The 24,507-nt window shown below is 43.8% G+C and overlaps 1 protein-coding gene across 1 annotated transcript; it reads right to left on the bottom strand.

The window, feature by feature from the left end:
* Positions 1-15,966: 15,966 nt before the first annotated feature.
* Positions 15,967-19,722, bottom strand: LOC113832502 (igE-binding protein-like). Its single transcript, XM_027388882.2, has 2 exons — positions 19,656-19,722; positions 15,967-17,101 (listed from the first exon to the last, which is right to left on the bottom strand). Exons 1-2 carry the CDS (start codon positions 19,720-19,722, stop codon positions 16,002-16,004), a joined length of 1,167 nt encoding a protein of 388 aa, XP_027244683.2. The 3' UTR covers positions 15,967-16,001.
* Between the last annotated feature and the right edge of the window lie 4,785 nt (positions 19,723-24,507).

Here is a 24,507-nt window from a genome sequence, read left to right as displayed (position 1 = left end):
ATTGTTTCATATACATATCAGGATTCATACACACATAGAGCATATGAAAAGCACATTAACTTATATTCTAACTTTAAAAATGATTTTTTAAAAAATCCTGGGGATGGCTTCTAAAAACTGTAAAGAACCTGAGCTGACAGTTGAGTTGCAAGCACTTGCCTGCCCAAATGCTGTATGCTCATATTTGGGAGACCGAGGGCAGAATATTACAAATTTAAGGCCTGTCTGGGTTGCAGAGTTCAGTCAGTGCCACCTGACCTCTGACTTAAGGGGCAGCGATAAGTTTTATTATAGGTTATAAAGGTCTGGTGGCAAGTTGGATTTATTATGCGGCAATAAAATCTAATACAGGAAGGGGCCTGGGGAAGTCGGAGTGAGGGAGTGCAAAGAGAAGAGGGAACGTGGAAAGCCAGAGTAGGAGTGGCCGACGTGACACTATGACTGGACTAATGAGAGCTCACTTCTGTGTCTTCCTAGGATTCCCTGACAATACCAAGAATCATCTCTCTTCCCCCACCCCCAGGCCACAGCATCCACCTACTTACTTCCTTGACCTAGTTCTGCCTCCAAATGCCCTTCTTGGGAGCTCGAAATTATCGGCATTTCAAGGCTGTGATAGTTAATATTGTCAGCTTGGCAGGATCTAGTATCACTGGTGGTGCATGCCTCTGGAGACACTTGGGGACATTATTGAGAGCAGTGCTTCTCAACCTTCCTAAAGCTTTAATACAACTCCTCATGTTGTAGTGACCCCCAACCATGAAATTATTTCATTACTATTTCATAACTGTAATTTTGCTACTATTATTAATCTTAATGTAAACAAATAATATGCATGATATTTGATATGCAACCCCCATGACAGGTTCGTTCAACCTCCAAAGGGATCATGACCCACAGGTGGCAAAACACTGGTATAGATTAATCTCTGGGCATGCCTGTGAGGGATTTTCTTGATGATGTTAACTGAAATGGGAAGGCCCATCTTGCATGTGATGGTACCTTCCGGCAGTGAGGGGCAAGGGATGGTTGTGGAGGCAGACAGATATAAGGAGGTCAGAGAACAACTTTCCCTTTTGGACTACTGGCTTCCTGGGAAGTTCATCTGCCCTGTTCCTGAGTTTATCTACCCTGTTGTTGTCATTGCCATCCCTTGATGACATTAGAACCCACATTCAGCCTCTCAATGTGGTAAAGGAATCCTCTAGGATTTTGACACCAGACTGGGGCTGCTGAGGCACCCAGCACCATGGACTGAGCAGTTACCATTTTCAGCTCCTCAGTATAAAGAAAGCTGCTGGTTAGATCACCCTGACCATACTGAATAAGTGAATCTAATAAATCATCTTTTAATATAGAGTTCCCTTCCTCTAGAGAGCGTTGGCACATACAAAGGCTGTTCGAACTTGTGGCTTATTCTAAGAAGGTCCAAAGTGGGCTAGAGTAGGCTTATGGCAAGGGCAGAAAGGCATAAGAAGTCCTCTGGTAAGAAATCAAGTCCTAAGCCTGGCATTGGTGGCGCACGCCTTTAAACCCAGCACTCGGGAGGCAGAGGCAGGTCGATCTCTGTGAGTTCCAGGCCAGCCTGGTCTACAGAGCAAGACCAAGGAAACCTGCAAAGCAATACAGAGAAACCCTGTCCTGAAAAACAAAAACAAAAACAAAAAAGCAAGTCCTACAAAATGAGTCTGAGCTTATACAGGGAATTCTAGAAAGTTGTGGCTGAAAGCAAAAGCAAGCCAAGGAGATGAATGAGCATTTATGATTAAATATGGTTATTAGAAAATGTCAATCTCTCAGTGTCACACATGAGGCTTGGGGAGGAAAAGGTGTCTCAATGGAGGCAGGAGTGCCTGACAGAGTGGGAATAACAGCGGAGGTCTCATAGCCAGCCCACAGCCTCTCCCTGCCCCTTCTAGAGCTGCCACCTTGCTGGTCAAACAGTGTTAAATCAAGAACCCCCCTGGTTCTCAGTGGCTTTCTGAATTCTACTCACAGTTTGAGCTTACATGCCAAACAAAACTACAAGGCCACTTCTATCCTCTCTGTTGATTCTAATCCCCTGAGCACGTGGAGCTAATGTCAGCAAAACAAAGTAAAACACCCTGTAGCTCAGAGTTGCTAGGAATTAACTATGAAATGATCTGCAAGAGGTTGAGACAGCTGATCTTTTCAAGCTTGGAATCTCTCTGCAGTTGATTTTAAAAATATTTTTGCTTTTCCTGATTTGGGAACATGCATGTATATTTTCGCTCTGCCTCATCCAATAGGCACTGAACTAGCAAAGCAACCCTGTCTCCAGACTTCTTGCTAACATCTTGTCCCCTGCTCTGTACAGTCATTCTGATCTACATGTATTTCTTAAAGAAATACGTTTACTATTTCTCATAGCTACAGACATCTTACGTCTGAACAGCTAACCTTACACAACTAACAAGGATTCCACAAAGTCCCTGCGACAGGATTGGCTTCACTGTGACATGCCAGCCTCTGAGCATCTCTTTTTTCTTCATTTCTTTTTTCAGTTCCAAGGGTTCAGACTTGGGTTTTGTGATCTAATTACTTTTAATCTATTGGATGCACTGGGCAAGAATTCTCAGCATATTGGAGCTTTCATTCCAAGTACCTAGATTTACAACAAGGGAAAACAAGGAGGAGACAGACACTTCACAAAAGATGAAGCTCCAGTGAAATGACCCAAAGCATTCCATAAGTAACTCAACACCGAAGTATGGCAATTCACTACGTCAAAGTCCTACCCTTTTTATGTTTTAACCACTCAGAACTCAGGATGCTCCTTACGTTGCTAGGGAACATTTGTGATGTATTCAGTTTTGTCTACACATGTAATTGACTTCAAAACTACCAACATCAAAGAAACTCAACAGTGGCTCCAGTAAGTAAGCCATACACAGGCACACCTCCGTCTGCTCCCTGCCATTTTCTCCTGCATCTCTCCCCTTTTGTGAATTCACTCAAGGCTCAAGTTTGTCTGAAGCTGTAGGTCTGACTGGGCATGAGAGCATCTGTGCCACTAATTCAGTTCCCCCAGAGTGTGCTTTCCTCCACCTTCAGTAAGATTCCTCTTCTCATTCAGGTCTTAGCTGGAAGTGTATTTTTAAACACCTACAGATATAATATACCTCCATGTCTGGTAACTCACACTATCTGCATTTCTGCTCATTAGTATGCTTATTGACGACTAATCAGCCAATCAATTGATTATCTGCCCTCCCCACTTTATAAGGTTCTGCTTGGGTCTGTATTCCTGACATACAACATAGAGTAGATGCTCAGTGAGTATGTTGAAGAATGGATATATGACAATTTTACTTTAACCCTGTAATACACAATGTTGGTATTACCAAGACAAGTTTTACCCAAAACATTTCATTATGTTGAGGGAAAGAAAGAAGGAAATGTCAATACTAGCTGGGATGACCTGGCTGGAGCAATGTGCTCTGTTAGATCTCAGGGTTAGAAACCGCTCCCCACTCCACCTCCAGTTTTCAAGGTTTCAAATTGGTAGTAGTGTGTTAAACCCCTCTCTGTCTCATGAATCAAGAAAAGAAGGTGAGCAAAGTACCTGGACATTTATTATTAGTGTGGGGAGGGGGGCAGTGCACCTATGTGCCATAGAGGACAGCCAGCAGGAGTTGGTTTTTGTCCTTCCACTGTGGTTCCTTCTATCAGACACAAGCAATAAGGCACAGCAGGTACTTTTATCCACCAGGCCATCTCACCAGCCCACTACATGCATTGTTTTATTTTGTAGCATGAGTAAATGTATCTTTGCTAAGGAATGGCTTAGTCATCCCACCAGTCGTGACAGGAGAAAGTGCATAATTGAATTCCCAACAATCCTATGGGTCAGTCCCCTTCTTTCCTGCCATGTTATGGGCCCCTCAAATCCATTCTATTGGTGCAAACAACACCCTTAAGTTTCTCTACCGTAACCTGCCAATCACTGAGCAAATGCCGTATTGAGTCCCTTTCATGCCAGACACTGGTTAAACTGTAAGAGCCTTTTGATAAAACTAGAGACCTTAAAAATGGACAAGGAACCCTGTTTAGCACCAGGGCTCTAAGATGGATATTATGGTGACTCTTTTATATAGAGAGAAATTGAGCTTAAGGTGAGGCAGGGAGTCCTTAGTCTCATATGTCTCTCCTCTTGCTGGTGCTTTTTCAGCCCAGACTTATAATGAGAGCCAGGACTTGTCACGTACACATCTCACTCCTAATGAGAGCAGGAAGACCTCTGTCATTGACTAATGCCCCATTGTTTAAAATGAGAAAATAAAAACTAGTTTCTATACTCATCAAATGTCTGGTGTGCACTTATATCGATGTAACTTTCACCCACCTAACTCTTCCCTATTTTCAGTGTTCTACTGTATGCTCTGTCTCTCTCGCTCTGTGGGAGGTGAAATGTTGCCACTAAACCCCAGAAACTGTCAAATGATGAAGAGAATGAATGCAGTAGTTTGGAGAGCTCACCAACAGAAAGCATACAGGAATTCCTCACTCAGTTCCTACTCCATAGAACAAGACCAAGACACACAGTTTCCCACATAGAGGAAAGAATGGGCTGGAAGAAAAAGACAGCAGAGGGATTCCTGCAGAAATATACCATCTGGGAAAAACGGTTTGCTAACTGAAGTTAGAGTGGGCGAGACAAAGAAACTGATGTGAGTAGGAGCATGGGAGCTAATGTTCCAACGCTGTCAGGTGGGTGGGAAGATGGGCTGACAGGCTACTGAAGCACAGAAATGCTAAGACTGGAAGAGTAAGTGTGGGCACAGGGCAAGGGAGAGAGAGCAGACTTCAGGGACCAAACAGGAATTGATAAGGCCATTGTGGGTGAATAACATTTAGAAAACACTATGCACAAACTAATTCCTTTTGTTGCTGCAAGAGCCAAACTCAAAAGGGAGGAGGAGATGGTTTAGTTGTTCCTGAGTTTGATCCCCAGCACCCACCTAAAAGCTGGGTGTGCCTGCACCCCCAGTGCTCAGAAGGCAAGGGCAGGAGGAGCTCTGGGGCTTTCTGGCCAGCCAGTGTAGTCCAATCAGCAAGCTCCAGGTTTAACAAGATACTTTGTCTCAGAAATAAAAATCAGGTGGAGTTACATTGAGGAAGATACCTGATATCCACCTGTGGCTTCCACATGCTTGTGCACGTACACACAAAAACCACATGCACACACGCAAGTAAACAAAAACGGATGCAGGTGGGAGCGGCAAACCCACTCAGTCCTTTTCTCCTGCCTAGAATCAGTGTGTCTTCTGCTCTCATAACCAGCAGCCTTTGTGTTTTCAAAATGTTGTACTTTTAAACAAGCTCTCAAAAGTCAGTAAATGAATGAGCAGGCTCGGTGGAGATATGCTTGGCCGCCTTGCAGGCAGGAGGATCTCTGTGAAAGTGCTCGGGGCCGCCCTGCGGATGTCAGGAAACGAGAACAATTTAATGAGTTCACCTCTGCTTTACAAACAAATGCCCAAGAGAAATGGACCATGTCAGAAAATTTGATGATTTCAGTTTAGTGGGGGGCCAGTATGGAGCTATCTGTGGTTCTGTAGACTCTGCAGAAATAAACAATTTTCTTGCTAAAGATCAATCCACTTGAGCTTCTAGTTCCCAAAGAAAAACACTACACCCGGACCCCAAGTGGCTGAGAAGAGCCAGCCTGCTCCCGCTCTGAGAGGAGGACAGTGCCACCTCCAGGCTATCATGCGACTTCTTGAAGTTCCTCTTTGAAAAATAAGTTGAAAACTAAAAATAAAACAGGAGTGCATTTAAAAACTGCAAATAAGCGGTGACACATAATGACACCATTCTACTTTTTTCCTCTTCTCCATATCTCATTGTTTCCACATGGAAATCCTGTATGCCCTCTTTTGGCTGTTCTCATGTATCATTTTGGAAAAGGATTAGCCTGCTTTTGATCAACCACTCACAGGGGTTTTCACTGGAGAACTCCTAAGTCTGAATGACCCTGTCTATTCTCTTGACCACCCAGTGTCTCCAGAAACAAACCCATCACTCTCTGACATGTGGCAGGCAGATAAAAGAGGCTTGGATGGCCCAGTGATGCAGTAGGAAGATTCATGTAATCCCTTTTTTTCATAAATTAACTTTTTGTATCAGCATACCAAGTCCTGCATGTGTGTCATTATACTTTGTCTTTATTCACTCCTCCTTCCTGATGTCCTCTTTCACCATCGCCCCCTTCGTCAGGCTCCTTTCTCTCCCTGTGAGCCCCCCCCCCCGTCTGTTTTCTTTTACATGTCTCCATCCATCATCCTCTCCACTTCCCACCTTCCTTAAACATGCAAAGATGGCTACATACCTATAACCAGGAGCACAGAATTTTACAGATAGGTTCTGAACATAAAAGAACAAATGCTGGCTTATTTTGTCTTTTTGAGGCTGGCTTATTTTGCTCAACAGTGATTTCCGGGGGCAGCCTTTTTCTTGCACATGTCATGATACCCCTAGAGTTGCATAAAATTCCACTGTGTGTGTGTACCACATTTTCTACAGCAACCATGCTGTCATCTAGACTGATGCAGAAAGTCTCCAACGAATTTAATCCCCCCTCCACAACCCAATCAGGAAAGTCCTGAAGAAACTAGGAACAGAGTGCACATAACTCCTCACAGTAAAGAATATATACAGCATACAAATCTATAGCCAACAGTACAGTAAATGGGGGAGAAAACAGTGTTTCTTCTAAAATTTGGAATACGAGGGTTTTCCTCCTCCCTCTGCTCTTATTCAACATAATGTTCGCCAGGCATTGGTGGCGCATGCCTTTAATCCCAGCACTCGGGAGGCAGAGGCAGGTGGATCTCTGTGAGTTCGAGACCAGCCTGGTCTACAAGAGCTAGTTCCAGGACAGCCTCCAAAGACACAGAGAAACCCTGTCTCAAAAAAAAATCAACATAATGTTCAAATCTAGAGTAAGAGGAAGAATAAAAGATAAGAATAGGAAAGAACAAAGTCACATTACCGTTTTAGATGACAGGATCTCATAGTTAAAACGTTTAACTTCTGGCAGGAAATTTTTTTTCTAGACAGAGTTTCTCTGTGTAGCCCTGGCTGTTCTGGAACTCTCTCTGTAGGCCAGGCTGGCCTTGAACTCAGAGATCCACCTGCTTCTGCCTCCTGAGTGCTGGGATTAAAGGTATGTGCCACTACTGACTGGCTTTTTTTTCTCTTTTCCCAGAAGACCCTTAAATGTGATAACCGCCCCCCCCACTAAACTAGTAGAACACAAAATTCATACATAAAAATCATTAAGTAGCTTTTCTATATAACAATAATGAACTCAGATAAAAAGAATCAGGGAAAAATTCCTTTTCTTAGTAGCTTAAAGAAATAATAAAATACCTAGGAATAAACCTCTACAGTGAAAACTTCATAACACTTATGAAAGAAGTTGACGTCACCATTAGATGGAAAGACTTCCCAGTCTCATGGATAGACATAATTAATATTGTGGAAATAGCTATATTACTGAAAGCAATCTGCAGATTCAGTGTAATCTTCATTAAAATCATAGACCTAGGAAAAACACCCTAAAATTCATAGGGAAGTACAGAAGTCCTGAAGCTAAAGCAAATCTTACATAAAGAGAAAAGGTATCACAAACCCGAACTCAAATTTTATCATGGAACCATAGTAGCAAAACCAGTATGGTAATGGCACAAAAACAGACCCATAGACAAATGGAATAGACCCAAGACCCCATAATCAACCACAATTACAACCACCTAATTTTTTATAAAGCCCTTGGGAATGTGTTATCCCTGGCTGCTTCCGGTTCTGCCAAGAGTGATTGGAGCCTCTCCTCCAAGCTTTCATCAAGACACACAGGGTCCTCTGAAGCCATGAGCCAGGATGTATCTTTCTTCCCTTAAGTTGCTCCTGTCAGACATTGCGTCACAGTGACACAAACGTAACACATGGTTCAAAAACAATGTGTTACTCAATAATCATGTTAATTAGCAAGAACCAGTTGTGTTCATTTCTTGGCCACACTTTAGTCAGTGTCCCTTGGGCCCTGTTGTCTCCAGTAGGCCTCTGACTTAGTCTGCTGAATCCAATTTCTGAAATTAATTTCACTAAGACAGTTTCTAAACTCGACCCCAGCCCCAGTAACTAATTAACCCCACCTCCACTCTCTGCGGGCCCCCAACCCAGTTAACATGTAATCAGTAGGCTTTGCTTTACCTCAAACTTTATACCTAGCCCAAGCTCCTCTCAGTTTCATAGCACCCTCACTTGCCCACTGGCTACAAAATCTCCACTTGAATTCAATCTCTTCCATACTGCAATAGTCTTGAATAAAATCTGTCTTCCTATTTTTAACAAGTACTGAAAAATAGGCTTCCTAGAATAGTGCCTGGGGAATTATTTCTTTTGTAAAGCTCAGTAGCCATCACAAAATGATGAATAGAAATAGGGTTTTAAAGCAGAATGACCAAACGCCTAACGGGTAATTGCTTCTTTTGTTCAAGATAAACTGTACCTTGTAAGACCTGAAGAAGCTTTGAGAATATTGAAATGAGAACACACTTCTTACAGATAAACAAAGAAGGATAATTTCCACGTGGAATTTACATGTTTTCTGCCTCACCTTTGCACTCTAATGGCAATAGAGTGCAATAAATAAAGCAAAAGCTGAAACATGGGCCAAAGGAGCCCCAAAGATTTATCACCTAGGTATGTATGTAAGAAACATTTTCAAATGTGCAATATGAGCGATACTACAAGGCAAAATGCAGATCGGTAATTCAGGAAGGTAGAACTAGTCTGTGTGTTCACAGTGAGAACTGTTTCAAACTGTGGGTTTGAAACAAGCCAGTTGATCTTTACAGATCTTGCAAGAACAATTCTCAACTTTATATGGAGAAACAAAAGACCCAGGATAACCAAAACAACCCTGTACAATAAAGGAACTTCCGGAGTCATCACCATCCCTGACTTCAAGGTCTATTATAGATAGTCCTCAAAACAGCTTGGTGTTGGCACAAATAGACAGGTAGACCAATGGAATTGAGTTGAAAACCCTGATATTAACCCACATACCTACGAACACCTGATTTTTTACAAAGAAGCTAGAGTTATACAGTGGAATAAAAAAAGCATCCTCAACAAATGGTGCTGGCATAACTGGACACTGGCATGTAGAAGACTACAGATAGATCCATGTCTATCACCATGCACAGAACTTAAGTCCAAATGGATCAAAGACCTCAACATAAATCCAGCTACACTGAACCTATTAGAAGAGAAAGTGGGAAATAGCCTTGAACAAATTGGTACAGGAGACCGCTTCCTGAATATTAAACCAGTAGCACAGACACTGACATTGACAATTAATAAATGGGACCTCCTGAAACTGAGATACTTCTGTAAGGCAAAGGACACAGTCAGCAAGACAAAATGGCAGCCCACAGAATGGGAAAAGATATTCAACCTCACATCTGACAGAGGGCTGATTTCCAAAATCTATAAAGACCTCAAGAAGCTAGTCTCAAAAACACCAAATAATCCAATTAAAAAGTGGGCTACAGAACTAAATAGACAATTCTCAATGGAGGAATCTAAAATGGCTGAAAGACACATAAGAAAGTGTTCAACATCCTTAGCCATCAGGGAAATGCAAATCAAAACAACTCTGAGATACCATCTTACTCCTGTCAGAATGGCTAAAATCAAAAACACCAATGACAGTTTATGCTGGAATGGATGTGGAGAAAGGGGAACACTCCTCCACTGCCGGTGGGAGTGCCAGCTTGAACAGTCACTTTGGAAATCAGTATGGCAACTCCTCAGGAAAATAGGAATCAGTCTACCACAAGATCCAGCAATTCCACTCTTAGGCATATAGCCAAAAGAAGCACATTCGTACAACAAGGATATGTGTTCAACGATGTTCATAGCAGCATTATTTGTAATAGCCAGAACCTGGAAACAACCTAGATGCCCCTCAACCGAAGAATGGATAGAGAAAATGTGGTACATTTACACAATGGAGTACTACCCAGTGGGGAAAAAACAATGGAATTTTGAAATGTGCAGGCAAATGGATGGAATTAGAAGAAACCATTTTGAGTGAGGTAACCCAGTCACAAAAAGACAAACATGGTATGTACTCACTCATATATGGATTTTAGACATAGAGCAAAGGATTACCAGCCCACACATCAGAGAATCCACACCATCAGAGAAGCTAGGAAACAAGGAGGACTCTAAGAGAGTCCTAGGACTGGTCCCTCGGGGGAAAGGGGAAAGGGACAAGATCTCCTGAGCAAATTGGGAGCATGGTGGGAGTGGGGAGGGAGCTAGGAGAATGAGAAGGGGAGGAGGGGGGATGAGGAGACATGAGGGAGAAGGAAGGTTTAGTTGGGGGAAGAATAGAGAAGAGCAAGATAAGAGATACCACAATAGAGGAAGCCATTATAGGTTTAAAGAGAAATCAGGTACTAGGGAAATGTCTGGAGATCTACAAATATTTCACCAACTAACAATCTAAGCAACAGAGGAGAGGCTACCTTAAATGCCCTTCTCCGATAATGAGATTGATGACTAACTTATTATAGCCTTCATCCAGCAGCTGGTGGAAGTAGAAGCCGACACTCACAGCTAAACACTGAACTGCAGAGAAGAGGGAGTGATGAGCAAAGGGGTCATGACCAGGGTGGTAAAACCCACAGAAACAGCTGACTTGAACAAGGGGGAGCTCTTGGTCCCCAGACTGATAGCTGGGAAACCAGCATGGGACTGATCCAGATCCCATGAATGTGGGTGTCAATGAAGAGACCTTGGAAATCTATGGGGCCTCTTGTAGTGGATCAGTATTTATCCCTAGTATAGGAATGGACTTTGGGAGCCCATTCCACATAGAGGGATACTCTCTCAGTTTAGACACATGGGGGTGGACCTAGGCCCTATCCCAAAGGATATGACAGCTCTGAAGACCCCCTATGGAAGGCCTCACCCTCCTTGGGGAGCAGAAAGGGTATGGGATAGGTAGGTGTTAGTTGGGGAGGAGTAGAGAAGGAGGGGAAAGAGAGGGAACTGGGATTGACATGTAAAACAATCTTGTTTCTAATTCAAAGAAAATGGAGAAAAAAAAAACCCACCACCACCAACAGAAAGCCATCATAGTAGCTGGAACACCCAATGTTTTCATAGAAACTCTTACCATAGCTGTAATGATGCAATCTTTCCTGCAAAAGGAACTGAATGTGTAAGCTGCAAAAACTACTTTATATGCTCACAGATAGGCAGTAGGCTGGCACACCTTGTAATTAAGGACTTTATGTCTCCCAGAGTTACAGCATCCACTTTAAAATCCTCAGGAGAGCCTGGCAAATGGCTTTCTTCAGTTATCAGCAGAAGGAGGACAACATTAACCCATTAACATTCCAATTACTGCTGCCTTTTTTTTTTTTGCTTACATCTAACCTCTTACAATGAAAGACCCCAATTCAAATCCAGCCTGATACCCACCAGCATGTATTTGAAAATCACTCTGGCCGCACACACAGCTCTGGGAAAAAGAACACATGAAATGGTCTGTCATGATGACGAGTCTCTGGAAATTGTTATTATTACTAGTTTCCAAGGAATGTTATTATCCTCAACAACTGTCTGGTTTCTAAAAATTGTTATAAGTTACCCTGCTCCAGAGCACCCAAGTTTTGAAAATAAGTACAAGTCACTTGTCCCGCGCGCTATATGTTCTCGCTGGCAAGAAACATACACACAGGACACTCGGATCCTTCTGCAGGAAAGCTTTAATGCATCTTGAGAGTGGGAGAGCATAAGCTTACCAGAGCGGAGACCCCGGCCCAAGAATCCCGTTCCTTAATAAAGGCTGGCAGCCCTCCTGGGATGTGTTACCCTATGAATGGCTTTAGCTCCTCAGGCCAAATGAGCCACGGGATAGGCAGAGATCAAAGGAATGGAAATTACCCAGCGCCTGCGAAATAATTTACATTCGGTGTCTGCAGGCACCATCATTGTAATGGAGAATGCAGGAACGGCTCCCTACATATCCCCCTTTTTTATTAATTAATGATAAGGCTTTATATTATTACAAGCAAATAGGTCACCCATATGTTGAGGGATAGAGGCAGAGGTTGTACCTTCCCAAATCAAACAATAAGACTGTGTACGAGAGTCGCGACTAGGCTGTTAGCTTGACCCGAAGCACTCTCGACCTGTCCTCTGCCGTTTTTCTGGGAAAGGGAGGCTGGGGCAGGCAACCCTTATGCAGGACAACATGCCTCCCAGAGAAGCCTGCATACTGGGCAACTTCTCTGTGTGAAGCTCTGTTCGACATCCCTCATGGGCTGCTCAAACCAGACACTCTACCCTGTGCAATGAGCCTAGGCTCCGGGTGTGCAAGAGCTGTCTGGCCTGCGGCCTATTGCTTAAGCATAGTTAGCCAAATATCAGTGGAAGCCCCTTGTTTTAAAACTACAGGCGCTTGGGCTATAACCATCTTGCCTCTCTTAGTTTGAGCCTTGAGCTTACAGACCAGCCAGAGAAGTAACACCAATCCGCAGCAAACGGCTGCACCAAACAATCCCACCCCCACCCCTTTCTCTCCGTCAAGGACAGGAGTTAATCTGGATAATAATAGCGGCTCTCAACTCCCGGGAAGAGAGTGGAGTTCCGACTTTTGAAGGTCCGAAGGGGCTCTTCGGGTGAGTCTTTCTGGGATCCACAGAGGATTTTCTTCATCCTGTGGAAAAACACATATCGCTCCCCTGGATCTTATGAGAATAGGATCCGGGCCTCTCCAAAGACCAGTTATGATATCTTTCCATTTTACCATTTCCTTTGACCTCTCAGGTTCTGAGGTATGACGCTTGGCCGTGGTATGGCCCTGAGCGTCAATGTTTAGAAAATTAAGGGTAAAGAGTGCCATGGATATTGCAACTCTTGGCACCGAGGGTAAGGATGCTCCCATTCCCTCCTTTTGTTTGATTAAATAAGACTTAAGTGTGCGATGGGCACGTTCCACAATGCCTTGTCCTTGAGGGTTATAAGGTAGGCCAGTCAGATGGGTAACTTCCATCTGTCTGCAGAAGTGCTGGAACTTTTGAGAGGTATAAGCCGGCCCATTATCTGTTTTTAGGATATGAGGTTTTCCCCAGGCACCCCAGGCCTCTAAACAGTGTTGAATCACATGCGCGGCCTTTTCCCCTGTCAAAGGCGTGGCACAAATTATGCCTGAGCAGGTGTCCACTGAGACATGAACATATTGGAGTTTTCCAAAGGAGGCAACATGTGTAACATCCATTTGCCACATCTGCAGCAGCCTAATGCCGCGCGGATTTATTCCTACATGAGGTGCAGGTAAAAATTCACAGCAGTTTTTACATTGAGTAACAATTTGTCTAGCCTCCTGCTTTGTCAAAGCAAATCGACGGCGCAAGGTTTCAGCCGTCACATGAAAGCGCTGATGAAATTCTTGTGCAGCTTGTATCTGGGTGGACAAGGCGGCAGCCATCAGCTTTGTGGCCCGGTCTGCCAAATCATTCCCAGAGGACATAGGTCCTGGGAGCCCCGAATGTGCTCGAACATGGGTGACAAAAACAGGGAACCTCCTGTTTGATAGGGTAATTTGTATTTTTTGAAAGATACCTGCAACTCTGCTGGAGGGTCGTATTATACCAGCAGTTTCAAGGAGGTTGACTGCATTAACCACATAGGAGGAATCTGATACAATATTAAGTGGCCCCGGAAAGGCCTCAAGGACTTCCAGTACCACTTGGCATTCAACGATCTGGGGTGAGGTTTCATTGAATTGTTTAGAAACTATCTTATTCCCTATAACATAAGCCCCTACACCGGTTTTGGAACCATCAGTATAAACCACCGTCCCATTCGGGATTGGATGCTTTGCTGTCATCTGTGGAAACACTATAGCCTGATTTTGTGTAAATTGTAGGATTGGATGTTTTGGGAAATGATTATCAATTTTCCCTGAAAAGGAGGTAACCAACACCGCCCAGTCATTAGATGTAGCTGTCAGAGTCTGAATTTGTGCAGCAGTGTAAGGTACAACCAAGAGATGAGGGTCCCTGCCAAAATGAGCGACAGCTGCTTTTATTCCCCGAAGTGCGAGCTGCGCGACAGCATCCGGATACCAATCAATGATCTTAGCGGGGGAAGCATTTGGGTGAATCCAAAGCAACGGCCCATGCTGCCATAAGACGGCGGTCGGTAACTTAGCCGTTTTAAAGACACATAGGCTGAATGGCAATGTCTCATCTATGCGATGCAATTGTGCATCCTGCAAGGCCTTTTCCACTTTTTGTAGGGCTTGACAAGCAGCCGGAGTAAAGCTTCTGGGGGAAGAAATATGAGGTTCACCTTCCAGGATGTCAAAAAGGGGTTTTAAATCTGCAGAGGGGATCTTTAAAAAGGGTCTCAGCCAATTTATATCCCCCAAGAGTTTCTGGAAGTCATTTAAGGTTCTCAGATGATCCTTGCGTATTTCTATTTTTTGTGGGATTATTTTTGTTGGGGTAATTACTGAGCCCAGGAAGAGACCGGTATCTGAGACCTGGACCTTCTCTGATGCTATCTCCAGTCCCCATTGTTTTAACTCAGCTACCAGCATGGGGAAGGCTTGTTGCAGGACCTCTATCTTCCTATGGCAGATAAGAATATCATCCATATAGTGAATCATAATCATGGATGTAAACTGCTTCCTAACAGGTTCCAATGCCTTTTGGACATACAATTGGCATATAGTTGGACTATTGGCCATGCCCTGTGGCAGCACTCTCCATTGGTACCTCTTGTCTGGCTCCATGTGATTGAGTGAGGGAACAGTAAAGGCAAACCTTTGCCGGTCCCGAGGAAAGAGGGGGATGGAGAAAAAACAGTCCTTAATATCTATAATAATAAGCTTCCAATTTTGGGGTAGCGCAGAAAGCAAAGGGAGGCCTCTCTGGACAGGGCCCAGAGGGCGCATTTGGTTATTAATAGCCCGCAGGTCATGGAGCAACCTCCATTTTCCAGATTTCTTTTTGATAATGAAAATTGGGGTGTTCCAGGGAGAAGTAGAACTTTCTAAATGCCCCAACTGTTCTTGCTCCTGTATAAGTCTTGTGACTGCTTCCAGCTTTTCAGAGGATAATGGCCATTGAGAGACCCATACCGGGTCCTCTGTATTCCATGGTATGGGTCGTGAAGCCTCAACGGCCCCTAAATAAAACCCAGTCCTTTTCTACTTTGATTCCCTTTTTGTTCAATGGGCTCTATTCTACCTTGCTCCCTTCTGCCCAGGCCCCTTCCTGGTACATAGCCCATTTTTGTCATTATAGCTGATGCCTGAGGGGAATACTCATTGGTCAGGGTCATGCCCATGGCTTGTAACACATCTCGCCCCCACAGATTTACTGGGAGGGGCAAAACATAAGGGGTAAAGCGTCCCTGCCTGCCCTCAGTGCTCCGCCAGACCAAGGCGGCAGCACTAACAGCTGGAGAGGATTGATATCCAAGGCCTTGAAGAGAATGAGATGAAATCACAGTAGGCCAGGATTTCGGCCACCAATGCAATGAAATGATGCTTTTGTCCGCCCCTGTATCTGTAATCCCCTCAAATTCTTTTCCATTAACCAATAATTTCATAGTTGGTCTCTCATCTAGGGGTATGGCCAGATATGCTGAATCATTACCGGTAGAGCCCAAGGCTCTTTTTCGGGAGGTGCAATTCTCTCTATCCCCAGGGGAGGGCAATAGCACTAATTGTGCGATCTTATCTCCCTGCTTTATGGAGAACACGCCCCGAGGGCTGGAGCAGAGGACCTGGAATTCTTCCTTATGATATGGATCTACGATTCCAGGATACACAATGAGTCCTTGTAAGGTCAAGGAACCTCGGCCCAAAATAAGCCCAATGGTAGCGGGGGGTAAAGGCCCCGGAGACTGGATTGGGACCGGCTGAACATTCATTTGGGGCATTAATAAGAAGTCGGAGGCGGCACACAGGTCCACTCCGGAGTGTCCTCGGGAGTCCCTTCCTTCTCTGAGTTGCTTTTCCGGAACTGGTTCCCATATTTCTGAGGGCCCTGGGACCATGGGCCCCGAGGCCCGTTTTTTGGTTGGGACGATTTAGGTTCCTCCCTAGGGGGTAAAAGCCTACCTTTTATGTCCCGCACAGATTTGCATTCGCTGGCCCTATGATAACCTTTTCCACAGCGCCTGCACAACTCCACTTCTCTAGTCCTTTCAGGGGCTCTACAGTCCTTTTTAAGGTGCCCTGTTTTTCCACAGTTAAAGCAGGCAGACATATTTCGGCGCCTTTGGGTTTGTAAGATGGCTGCGGCCAAGCCTGCATTAGTAAGTGGCCCTCCGAGTTCTCTGCAGATCTTTAACCAGTCCTGTAAACCTTTACTTTTCCGGGGGGCTATGGCTGCTCGGCATTCTTGAGTTGCTTGTTCAAAGACTAATTGTTCAATCAGAGGCATGGCTTGTTCTGCATCACCGAATATCCGGCTAGCGGCCTCTGTCATTCTGGCCACAAAGTCTGAGAATGGCTCCTGGGGCCCCTGGACTATCTTTGTAAGATGTCCACCTGATTCATCCCTTTTTGTCAATGCCTTCCATGCTTTAATGGCGGCAGCTGATATCTGGGCATATACGCCCCAAATGTAATTAGTTTGATTGAGGGCATGTGGCCCCTGTCCTGTCAGCATTTCAAAGGTCCATTGTCTCTGATTTTCATTTTCTGCTGTGACATTGGCCTTTGCCTGTGCCTGGGCTGCATCATACCAAAGAGCCTTCCACTCCATATATTGTCCCATATTGGGGAGCACTGCCTTTACTGTTGTCTCCCAATCAGTGGGTGTCATAGCATAGTTTGCTAGTCTTTCTACTTGTATTGTTGTAAAATTGGCATTGACCCCATACTTCCGGACTGATTCAGCCAATTCTTTAATCTGATTATAGTCTACGGGAGCATGTACTCTTGCCCCCTCATTTTCAAAGACTGGGAAAGCCATCTGCAATTTCCTTCGCTCCTCTAATGGTAAAAAAGAGTCAGTACCAAATAATGGGGGTGCTGATGGAAGTACACCCGCTGGATTAACAGGCGATGGCCTCATATTTGCTTTCACTTTTGGCAGCCGATATCTATTGGGGTGGTATCTGTCCTCTTTATATCGTGCTGCCTCCTCCTCTAGCTCTGCTTCCTTGCTAGAGTCTAAAATCTCAGAGTCTGAGCTGCTCAGCTCCAAGGCCTCTAGTTTCATTGTAGGGCAGAGGCTAGGTTTTGAGTCTTTATTTCTCTTAAATTTACCGGGGTGTGACCGGTTATTCCCTATTTTCTCTCCCCCTTTTTTTATATCCTGGGGAGGGCCTTTTTCCTTAGACATGTCCTTCCTTTTTTGAGCTCCTATTCTCTCATCTCGTTCGGTTTCTGATATATTATCCTGTACCTCTTTAAGCGTTTTTTGACTCTCTGCTACCATGGGACGGCAAGCCTCAATCTCTAGACAGTTTTTAATTAGGTCTCTCTGTTTTGAAGAGCCCATTATGCTGGAGGCTACCTGGGGTAAGCTTGGTCTCGAACTGGAACACCAGCCACGGTGGGCATAATATAAGACCAATGTGAACAAAATTAGAATAAAGACTAGAATTAAGGCTTTTCCATCCCATAGTGGTGACAAATTAAAAGCAAAGTCAAAAAAGAAGGTGTCAGAATAAGGCATACCTCTCCGAACTTACCACCCTGCAGTTCTGAATCCGCCCCGTTAGAGGGGTCTCCGCAATGCCGGAGATGTTAACAAGTTCCCGGGTTTCAGCACCAGATGTCCCGCGCGCTATATGTTCTCGCCGGCAAGAAACATACACACAGGACACTCGGATCCTTCTGCAGGAAAGCTTTAATGCATCTTGAGAGTGGGAGAGCATAAGCTTACCAGAGCGGAGACCCCGGCCCAAGAATCCCGTTCCTTAATAAAGGCTGGCAGCCCTCCTGGGATGTGTTACCCTATGAATGGCTTTAGCTCCTCAGGCCAAATGAGCCACGGGATAGGCAGAGATCAAAGGAATGGAAATTACCCAGCGCCTGCGAAATAATTTACATTCGGTGTCTGCAGGCACCATCATTGTAATGGAGAATGCAGGAACGGCTCCCTACAGTCACTCTGTTCCCCAAAAAACCACTAGTTGTCCCATGGCCTTGCATGTGTAAAAACCAAAATAACGTCCCAAATCCCTCGTTGGCAAAATTGTTCGGTTCCCAACCAATCAATAAATGACTCATGTATGTTATAGCCAATCAATATGCAGTCACATTCCTGCCTAGTGACCAAAAAGATATAAAAAACTGTTTGCTTTAGAAACTCGGGGTCATTCTCTTCTCAGAGAAAGACCCCAATGTGTTGGAATAAAATCCTTTTGCATCGAACTTGCATCCTGTGAGTGACTCTGCTGGTGCATCTCCCGAAGTTGGTCCTCCCCTTGGGCCCAACAACACCTTCCCCCTTATAACATAGTAGAGTTGGGATTTAATTAAATAATTTTAATGTAGGCTTAAACATGAGAGCCAGAGGGAAGGGCCCCAAGAGTAAAACACACAGGAGAGCACAGGGTTCCAGTTTTCTTCAGTTTCATCGGCAAGTATTAGGTTTAATTGGTGGTGGCAGGGGTCGGGAGGTGTTTTGTTTTCTGAGGTTGTTTATTGCTCAACTGTTCCAAAGTCTTTGCAATTTTGCTCTTTAGTTTCAACTATATACATCGACTTCTTCGAAAGCAAAGAAAGAATAGTTTTACTTCATCATCTAGTTCATGAACTAGGATCCAACTACTCATTCAAAGAGGAGGTTAAAGTTTTAGAAAGGCCAGTTAGAAATTTATCTTGGGCGGATGAGGAGGCTCAGCAGGTGAAAATGTCTGCCACCAAGCCCACCAACTTGAGTTCAGTCCCCAGGACCCACATGGTAGAAGGACAGAACCAACTCCAGCAAGTTGTCCTTTCCCCAACATGTATGCAGAGGCATGTGTGCACCCACACACATAAATAAATACAATTTAAAATATTTTGTTTTGAGGGTTTCACTGTGTTGTCTTGGCTGTTTTGGCATTTGTCATGCAAACCAGACTGGTCTTGAACTCACAGCCTCTGTCTCCTGAGTGCTGGCATTACTGGCATGCACCACCACCTAATATGATTAATTTAAAAAAGGAGTTAATCTTGTGCCTCAAATATTTATCGATACATAAAATAAAAACAGCAACAATTGCCAAATATATAATTCTGACCACTTACATAATTAGTTGTGATCATTCAATTACCTTTTTTAGCAACTATAAGATTACATCTACAATTTCTAAAATACTCATTATAAAGCTTCTATGAGATAGCATGATAAATGTTTTGCATTATACATTCTAAAATGTAATAGCTCTATTTACCTTATGGGTAAGAAAACTTGAAAGGAATGGCTTGTCATTGTTCCCAGGACACTCACATCATCTCTGACCCCAAATGCTGTGCCTTCTTTGTTTTTCTGATGAGTGACAAGGAACTGGGAATTTGAATGAGACTCTTAATCAATAGGCCCTCTCCCTCCTGAAGTGATGTGAAAGTTCCAAATTAGTTCTTCAGTTACCACACTGCGGTGTTTTGGAGTAATGAGTAATGCTAAAAACTTCCCGTCCCCTTTGTTGAAGAAACATGGTGGGGACATTGGTGGACACCAATACAGCTTCCACTTATGTGTGTCCTCATTCCTTTCTAAGGTAGTATCGGATCTATGGGAGGTCAAGTCTTGCAGGTCCTAGAGGTATATAATAAGAAGACAATCTCAGAATCAGGGAACAGGCTGCCTAGGGCTGAGGAAGTTGTTTGAGGAGATGGCGGATTGAACTTGGAATGTTTCATTTGGGTCCGTCCTACCTTCACATCCCAGTGCCACAACATAGCCTCTCCATCCACAGAGGACATAGGCTGAAGAAGTGTTCAACGCCACTTGGAAACTAAAAAGCATTTCTTGCTCACTGGCCCCTTCCCAACAATCCCCAACCCCAAGTAAATGATTAAAAAAATCTCTCAATGTTCAGTTCTCCCACTAATCACTACATACCCAGTGCCAATATTTCTAACAAGTTCATTTGACCATTAGAATTGTGTCCCCTTAGCTGCTAACAAATAAACAGAGTTGAACAAGGTGTTTAAGTATAAGCTTCATTTATAAGGCAAAGAAAAACCAATTGAAATCATCATATTCTTTCCCTTATCTCACTGAAACAGCTTTTAGTTTCCCAAAGAAACAAAGGTAGCAATTATTTTAAAAGGAGAACATCTCTCCCTAGATAGCAATAATGGTTTGATTTTTAATCATGAGCTAGAAATACTTCATTACCTTTGTCTTTGCTTCTAAGAGGTAGCCTTGAGAGAAAGTGATTAACATGTCAGTCTAAATTTGCATCCTCCCACCCTGGTGAGTTTATATATGTCGGTCTAACGTGGAAGATGGGACCTAAAGTTGTCTATTCAAGAGAAATATTCAACTCATAAATTCTCTAAATGCAAGCACTTGCCTCTACTTTGTGCAGCCTGTCTTATGTGAAAACTTACAGAATGTAGTAGACAGTGCTAAAAAGTGCAATTGTCTTTGTGAGGCTTAGGGGAACTTACATTCTCTGTAGTTTGAATATGAAATTTCTCCCATAGGTTCAAGTTGCTTGAACTCTGGTCCCCAGCTGGTGGTGCTGCTAGGGAAGGTTGTTGAGCCTCAGGAGTGAGTCTCTCAGAGGAAGTGAGGGCTTCAAGCCAGGCCCCACTTCCGGTTTACTATGTTTCACATTCCTGCTGCCCTGGCTTCCCTGTCACAAACGACTGTATCCCCTCAAACTTTTAAGTCAAAATAAACCTTAGGTTGCTTTTATCAGAAATTTTGTCACAGCAATGAGGAACATAACTAATACAGTCCTGAAGATTATATCAACAAATATCAATGAAGACCAGCATGTGGCTATGTGGCTCCTGGGATATTATTGCATCTTCTCAAAATGCCTGTGGAAATCTCACAGGTGAGGTCATAACGGTGTGGGCCTGATGTTCTTCTGGAAGACAAAATGGCAGGAGACAGGAAGAGACTGGGGCTAGGAAAGACAGTGATTGCTGGTCACCAGATGCTCACCAAAAGCAAAGGACTCAACTCTGACTAACAGGAGAACATGGCTGTGGCAACCCTGAGATTGGAAATGTACCTTGACAACTGTGAAACAACAGACTTCTGTCTTTGACACCCAGTTTGTATCTTATAGTACCCTAGGATGCAAATACCCATGGTATGAGCAATGTGTACAGAAATGATTTAAAAAAAAAATCGCTTGAGCAATATGTGAAGTTAAAAAAAAAACAAAAAACCATTTTCGAGGATGGGATAAAAAGGGAGATTAAACGTGGGTAAGTTCCATTCTGCTGAATTCAGTCTATTCGGCATGACTACAGCAGACACACGGATCTGCCATCTGTTTAGAAAACTCCCCATCAGGGCACTTGGAATTTCACCATTTGAAGCAGATGGTCAAGCATCTTTGGGGAGGCAGAAATGAAGCCGCTTTCATGAAGCTGTGAGTCAGCTACTGGTTTCCTCTGACAGGCGGAGGAGCTCTGGGCCACTACAGATGTCTAAAAGAGAAAGAAAAGGGGCTTGGGAGGGGCCAAGATTAGACGTCTGAACCCACATAGATGCAATGCTCATGAGCTGTCAACTCAGTGCATGTAGGAATGGTGTCTGTCTGTGTTCCTAAGCAGTTACTTCATTAGCATGCATTAACAGAGCAACTAAAGGCATATAATTTGCATTGATCACACTCACTTTTTCCTAGTGCTAGGAATCAAAGCCAGGGCTTTTTTTGAACATACTAAGCAAGCTTCTACCACTAAGTTATATCCCCTGCCCTTTGTGTGTTTATGTTTATTATACCTCTAGGTGCCTAAATTCCTTCTTCCAATAAGCATACAATGGGATCTGATGCTTATCAATCTAACAGAATTGACTTCATCTTTCCAGCTCTCATTCATTATAAGCCTCATGTCCCTAGAAGGCCTCACCTACATCCCCTCCCTTCTTTTGTGTTTCGTCTCTAAATGTCTAACATCATTGACTCAGGCTTATAGTATACAAGGATCTCATGGTGGTCTCCTACTTGTCAAGTTCTATAGGTAGGAAGCAACGCCCTCAGTCTCTCCTCTTCTCTCCTGGATAGCTATTCCCAAAGTACAACACAACACCAGAAAGGGGAGCTCTCAGAGAATTCAACATGCCCAGGTCTCATTCCAACACCAGAACATTAATCAAGCACAGGTCACAAGTCCTGTGACCTCAGCGCAGAGACAGAACCCAAGTCTCAGGTCCCCACCCACTTACTAAAACCACCTCACTGGGTTGACATGAGAAAATACATGTGAAATACATGGCATAAGGCCTGGAATAGAGCTAGCAAATGTTAGTATTATTTTATTACAATTAAATTAATAACTGACCAATGAGAATCTGAGACATTTGAAATGCTAACAGCTGCTTCTCCAGCTTGGCCTGTCCAAGTTAATATTCACCTGATTTGTGGTGAAGCTCCAGCATGACCCTTACCTGAGATATCCGGTTCTCAGAAAAGAGTCACTCCACAGCATCCTGAGTGACAGAAGTGTATCCCAGGCAAAAGGCAACAGAACCCCAGGACAGACACTGGGCAACAACATGTAGCTACTGACTCCCCTAGAAAGTTAATGAGGCTCTTGGAGGTATGGCACTGCCTCCCTTGACAAGCAAGTCTCTGGGCAGCTGGCTGGTTGACTTTGAGTTTTGATTAAAGAACCATCATATCTTTCTACATCGGTCAGTTTTCTTAGGGGTAACTTACCAGAAGGTTGCCCCTACACAAAAGGACAGATTCTCCACTGTGCTTAAGATGACCTTGCAATGTTACTCAGATCTTAACTTGGCATCCCGTTAGGAATGTAACTTTAAATACAAACTACTGTGTGACTGTGGTCCTTTTGTAATTGTCTTCATTCCTTTTTATTCTTTTTACTAATGGAATGTGAACAATATACTCAAATCATGAAATCACTTTATATTTTCTCCCAGACTACCATTGCATTCTCCAGCACTGTATTTTAAAGGTACTCACTGGGACCCATAAGGACTACTCAACAAGAAATAGTTAAATGAAATAAAACAAGAAATAGAAACCTCTACTGAGAGTCTATGGGCAATCACTTTCTATGAAACACTAAATTAACACGGAATTAGGACCAGTTTGAACAGAATGACCTTTGGGAGACACTATTCAAACCTTGACAGTTGATTGAGCAAGAAAATCCCTTACACCTACGGTCTATGCCTCAGTAGGCTATGTTATAGACACAAAGGACACACAGAATGACCTTGGGAGGAAATAAGAATACCTGTGCTTTTTAGAAAACACCTGCAAAACAACCTAGTCTGTGACAGTATGCAGCACCCAGGGAATGTAATTCTGGTTACCGTGTATATGTGTGTGTGTGTGTGTGTGTGTGTGTGTGTGTGTGTGTGTGTGTGTGTGTGTGTCTGTCTGTCTGTCTGTCTACTTGTCTTTGCACAAGTGCATGGTCATATACACAAATCCAGGGCAGGGCAGGAGTGCTGCCAAGCAGTGTTTGTAACCTGAGTTTTCTTGGCCCCGGCAGGTCCTGCCGCCCTTCTCTGCCCCAAAGAAGCACACAGACAGCTGTATTAATTATAAAGCTGCTGTCTTAACTTTTAACCCATAACTATGAATCCATGAGTTTCCATGTGTTCTTATCTTACTGGAGAAAGTCTGGACATGTTACTCCTCTCTCATCCTACGTGGTGACTGACTCAGCATCTCTGCAGAAAAGAGAAGAGAGCAGTTTCCTGTTTGTCCCTGCTTATATTCTGATTCTGCCCAGCTACATCACTTCCTGGGATCACATGACGACTCCTCTCTGCCTACACTTCCCAGAATGCTCCTTGTCTTCTAGTCCTACCTATCATCCTGCCTGGACAATCAGTGTTTTATTCATCAACCAATAAGACAAACATATACACAGAAAAATATTCCCCATCAAGTGTTGTTTGGCTCCAAAGGGACAAGAGAGCCCCAGGCCACACTGATTTCCTAAGGCCTCTGCAGAGCTCTGCCCTTTGCTGTATTCTGTCCTAGCTTTTCGGAGACTCTGGAGCAAAGTGCCTTTAGTTGGACTCTCAACAGGGACAGGACAGGCTCAAGTTCAATGTCTCATAAAATGAAAGGTCAAATTTTATCTTGACATGTAATACTTACCTCAGTGTATCAATGGGAACACACCCAAGGTCCCAGAAAACATATTCCATCATGTAAAATTCATCCCTCCATTCAGTTGTATTGGATTTTTGCCCCCTTGCTGTATGCTTAGAAAAATAGGGAGACAAATGTACCCTACTTGAGCTAAAAAAGAGTTTTTTAAAC

The sequence above is a fragment of the Cricetulus griseus genome (assembly GCF_003668045.3).
Source record: "Cricetulus griseus strain 17A/GY chromosome 1 unlocalized genomic scaffold, alternate assembly CriGri-PICRH-1.0 chr1_0, whole genome shotgun sequence".
Taxonomy (NCBI): domain Eukaryota; kingdom Metazoa; phylum Chordata; class Mammalia; order Rodentia; family Cricetidae; genus Cricetulus; species Cricetulus griseus.
Note: the sequence above shows the minus strand (reverse complement) of the source record. Positions and strands in the feature narration are given on the sequence as shown.